The 5,202-nt window shown below is 44.0% G+C and overlaps 1 protein-coding gene across 1 annotated transcript; it reads right to left on the bottom strand.

The window, feature by feature from the left end:
* Nucleotides 1–1,150: 1,150 nt before the first annotated feature.
* Nucleotides 1,151–4,442, bottom strand: LOC104943929 (transmembrane protein 194A-like). Its single transcript, XM_010769398.1, has 2 exons — nt 3,956–4,442; nt 1,151–2,406 (listed from the first exon to the last, which is right to left on the bottom strand). The coding sequence occupies exons 1-2, from the start codon at nt 4,150–4,152 to the stop codon at nt 2,247–2,249; spliced, it is 357 nt and encodes a 118-aa protein (XP_010767700.1). The 5' UTR covers nt 4,153–4,442; the 3' UTR covers nt 1,151–2,246.
* Between the last annotated feature and the right edge of the window lie 760 nt (nt 4,443–5,202).

Genomic DNA, 5,202 nt, shown 5'->3' with positions numbered 1-5,202 from the left:
TAGCTGTTAGCATTGCTATAGTGCCCTGCTGCTCTTCCAGTTAGCATGTTGCTATCAAGTCTAGTTCGTTTCATTATGAATTAAGTATTAAAATAAGCTCCACGTGTAATACTCCTTTCCGCCACAAGAGGGGGCACAGTGCAAGGGGAAATGCCATGGGGTGAGATTCAAGGTTCAAGGCTTGTATTGTCATTTGAACATAGCTACAGTTTAGATATATCAATGAGAAACTGAGGTCTCAGGCTCCTCCAACAGAGCAACACAATAACACAGATACAATAGTTAGAATAGTGCGAGGAGAGAGGGTCTGCAGAATCAGAACATCCCCAGACCCATTGAATATATTTTATTTGTATTTCTTTAAAAAAAAACATTAAAAAAGCTATACCTAAGAGGACGATATTATTATGAATAAACAATAAAGTATTTTTTATGTGTAAAATTGGCTCCAACATTGACTTTGATGCATTTTTTACATTTATGTATTCTTCACAGTGTGTAACTCGCCAATGATTAGCAAGAATACTTTGAATTTGGGCATTTTGTTGTTGTGAAAAACACCAAGAAACTCAAGTCTCAATCTGGTGGAAAACAGCCAAAAATAGGAGAATTTTCATTCAGGCTCGAAGGAGATAGAGATTATAATTTCAAAGCAGGTTTCACTGGATCCAAAGATCTGTTATATGAATATAGAGAGTCCTCAGCTCGCTCTACGCCAAAACCTTTATGGCATTGTTTTGGGAAAAGTCACTCATCACTCATTGGCTGCCACGGATGCTGTCAGGCCTCCCATTGGACGAGATATCCTATATATTAAGAGCTAGACAGCCTGAGTTTGAGACCCTATGGAGACCCTTCATTGATCATGTGAAGGATCTGATGGTCAAGACGATGAATAGGTGCAGCTCCTGAGACGTTGTAACTGTGCATTTTCTTTTATGCATAATGTTTCCATCTGATTGCCTCGTGTTACACGGACACAGACGGAGCAGAGAGTAAATCACTTTGCACAACTTCAGAAATCTCCTCTGCAGCCACTTAAATAACAGCTTCATGGCTTCAAGTGAGACATGCGTGATTACCCAAAGCCTCGTGGACTTTCCTTATCTTTCATTACCTCACAATGATGCTAATGGAAACACGTCAGAGCTCAATTCATATTCTTTTATTCAAAATACTTTGGGGACACTTCCTGTGTTTATGTCCATTAAATTGAAAACAGTGAAACACAAACAAAAGTCAGACACACTGAACGTAAACACCTCTCCTGAGCTAAAGACAACACAAACAGCGTCAAGCATTTATTTAAGAAACAGAGATTATTTCATCTCAACGTTTGGAGAAATCGTGGAAATGAATACTGTTTGTTTTTCTGAATTAACGGGAAACATCGGCAGGGCTGACTAAACACCGCTGTAGTAATAATGCGTGATAAATACTTAAAGAAAGACTCTAATATATTTATAATCTGGGACTTTTAGAGTTGAAAAGCGACTGTATTTATTGGTTTTAGGGTCAAATGTTCAATAAAACAAATAAAGCAGAATTGCAAAACTGATGGGGGATTATTAATCGCAAGTCTTCTTATTTATAAATGAACGAAGGCACATATTCAGCCTCAGTTGAAGGGTACGTCTCATGCAAAGAAGCTTTCCATGCAACCCCTTTGTTTGGTAGATATTGGGAGACACTTGAGTCTCAATCCAACACAGACACGCTCTGATCTGTGACCACTAACTCCTGATGAATCAGAGACTTAAAAAGATGCGTCAGCAACGATCAGGGCTGAACACCTGGCAGAAGTAACGAGGTGGGACTTCTAGGAAATCAGGAAAAGCTTCTTTTGGGATTTTTCAGTCATTCAGAAAAACAGAGCAGAATTTATTCCCATTGAGATAAAAGATAAATCGAGTTTAATCAGAAAAAAACCCACTTTTTATTTCCTCAAGTGTTTGCATTCTCTGGCCCGTACACGCTGCCATCACGCAGTGAAACATTAGCTTTGACCTCCAAAAGAAAGCGCTCCCGATCACCGTCAGATTCTCCCTCAACAAAGAGTTTGTTTACATCCTTTGAAGCTACATCACTTCGTCTTTAGACCGCTCCACTTCCTGTCATTTCTCTGGAGACCACGATCCGTGTCCTCCTCTCTCCGGACGTTAGCTCGCGCAGAGCGGCTCTCCTCTCATCGTTTGTCCTGAAAGGCAATACTTAAATCGTCTCTTTATTCTCCACAAAGCGTCGTCTCACTCCGGGATCTCCAGAGGTTTCATGTCGTCGTCTTCCTCGTCGTCCGTGTCGAAGAACTCCTCCTCGAAGAAGGACCCTCCGAAGCCGTACTCCTGCGCGTGCACCGACACCTCGTTGGACACCAGGTGAGGAGAGCCCTCCACGAAGTCTGCAAACCTGAGGAGGGAAAACACATCAGCAACGATACGGCACGATATTATATTACATTCATATACAGTTTGCAGCCCTAGCTAAGGCGAGTTTATTTATAGAGCCTTTCAACACGAGGCAATTCAAAGTGCTTTACAAACATGAAAGATATTAAAGGTCCCGTGTCATGGCCACTTCTACGGATCATAATTCCATAGTTGAGGTCTACTACAATAGATTTACATTGTTCAATGTTCCAAACTCACATTGGTTTCTCAAACAGCATCTCTGTGTAGTGTGTGTATTCACTCTCTGTCCTACACGGCTTGTTGGAGCTCCTGCCCCCCAATCCACGGACTTCCTCACACACACTCAATCTTCACTATTCATTTTAACGTAACGGCTCCACGGACTTAACGTAACGGCCATTTGGGTATGGGCACGTCACAGAACCCAGGAAGCAAACAATGTAAAAAAGAGAAATGTCCAACGAGGCGTTCTGGGGCAGCACAGACTGGTCTTTTCTGTGTTAGAGTTTTACTCCCTACAGGGTGTACTCTGTAATAAGAAACCACGGTGCTACAAACCACACGTATAAATATAATAATAATAATATATTTAATTGTGATAGTGCTTTTCCTGGTGCTCAAAGACGCTTTACATCGAATCAGAATCAGAAACAGTACAAAGAAATATAAACACTGATCTCTGAGAGGTGTTATGGACGGATCAATATTAATATACCTCCAATCAAACTGTGCAGACAGCCTGAAAGCGAGAGTTAATAAATTACCTTTAGAAACAAAAACAACCTTTTTATTAATCATGCAAGTCAGGTTAATCAATAAAGCATTCATGATTTAATGATCAAGCAATTTGTAAACATTGACATATGAACCCTTTAACCTTAATGATAACAAAAAGAATTACAAATAAATAAAGTCATATTTTCACAAAACGTAAACTGCGACTACATGAGAACCGTACTCGCTATCAAAACATATCCAATTAGACTAATAAAGTCCATAGTCTCGAGAACCCTTTCAACTTGTAATTTTTGTTCTACGTTAAAATATGTGGAATCTGTCTGGGGTCAAAGTGCGGTGTTTTTGAGCTCTGTTCAAATGGATTTCCCGTTCATTCCTATCGGGCAAATGATCGCAGTTTTCTGTGATTTGCGTGAAAACGGCTAGGCGAATCTCTAATAAAAGTCATAGCAACACGATCCCGGTCACTCCGGACGTTTTGATGTGTTATTTGTGTGTTTCGTGTCAACGCTGCCGGGCGAGTAGCATGACAACATTTGTGGCGGAAGAAGGAGAATAAAAGTGAGATAAGTATGTTGAATACTAGACTGTGTGTGGCTCCGCCAGTCACACAGAATAAATCAAAGTATCACATCACCCCAGTAAAACTGGATTCTCCCTTGTGGGTAAATAAAGAATATGGTCTTTCTTGTTTTCTTAATAAATACAAGAGGACCCGGGTTTTAGGCACGACGCTCCGTTGATTTAACAGGATTAGCCGAGGCGCTTTTAAATAATCTGCACTGAGAAACAGAGGGAGAGGACGGCACCTTTTGGGGGACTGCAGGCGGGCCACGGTCCTCCAGGACCTGAACTCGGGGCTGCTGCAGTTCTTCCTCAGATCCTCCAGAGCTTTACGAGTCTCTTCCTCCGCCTCCCGCTGGAACTCCTCCTCCGTCAGCAGGCGGCGAGGCTCCGTCTTCCAGCGAACTGCAGCTCTGAGCCGCCTGCAGGACAGAGAGGACATGTTATTTATATAACCCAGTATCACAAATAACACTTGCTCAGGGGCTTCACAAAGCAGAACCACTCACCGAAATAACACAATTAAAGGGGAACATGTCCATTATTAATAATAATAATAATAAAACAAGTGAACAAAGTGAATCGTGGATGTAGAGCTCAAACGGCAGAAATAAGCAGACATCATGCACGACTTCAAATAACAAATACATTTGAAATAAAGAAGATCAGAAATAACCAGCAGCCTCTCCACCACGGTAAGGTGCTGATTCTGAAGAACCAGCACCTTACCGTGGTAGAGAGGTTTGTGTGCCCTGATGAACCTGGGGGCTGTGTTGTCTGGAACCTTGTGTTCCTGGTAGGGTCTCCCATGGCAAATTGGTCTCAGGCAAGGGGCCTGATTGGTTCAAAGACCTCATGAAATAAGACACAAGAAGTGAGGATACCCGGCCCAGAGGAAGCCCGGGGTCCCATTCTGGAGCCAGGCCCAGAAGGAGGACTCGTCGGCGAGCGTCTGGTGGCCGGGCTTGCCACGGAGCCCGGCCGGGCACAGCCCGAAAAGGCAACGTGGGCAACACCTCCGCTTCTCCGTTCCGCGGGCCCACCACCTACGATAAACAGCGATTGGGTCGGGTGCGCTGCCAGAAGGGTGGCAGTGAAGGCAGAGGGTCTCGACGGACCAGACCCGGGCGATAGAAGCTGGCTTTGGGGACGTGGAACGTCACCTCTCTGGGGGGGAAGGAGCCGGAGCTTGTGCGGGAGGTGGAGCGTTACCAGTTGGATCTGGTTGGGCTCACCTCTACGCACAGCGTCGGCTCTGGAACCTTACTTCTGGATAGGGGTTGGACTCTATTCTTCTCCGGAGTTGCCCAAGGTGCGAGGCGCCGGGCGGGTGGGGATACTCACAAGCCCACAGTTGGGTGCTTCTTTGTTGGAGTATTCGACCCTGGAAAGAGTCCTGTATGGGGTTCCTAAAGGGGACTCTTTAATCTTGCTGGGAGACTTCAACGCACATTTGGGCAATGATAGAGACACTTGGAGGGGCGTAATTGGG

The sequence above is a fragment of the Notothenia coriiceps genome, unplaced genomic scaffold (genome assembly GCF_000735185.1).
Source record: "Notothenia coriiceps isolate Sejong01 unplaced genomic scaffold, NC01 NC01_scaffold00007193, whole genome shotgun sequence".
Lineage (NCBI taxonomy): Eukaryota > Metazoa > Chordata > Actinopteri > Perciformes > Nototheniidae > Notothenia > Notothenia coriiceps.
Note: the sequence above shows the minus strand (reverse complement) of the source record. Positions and strands in the feature narration are given on the sequence as shown.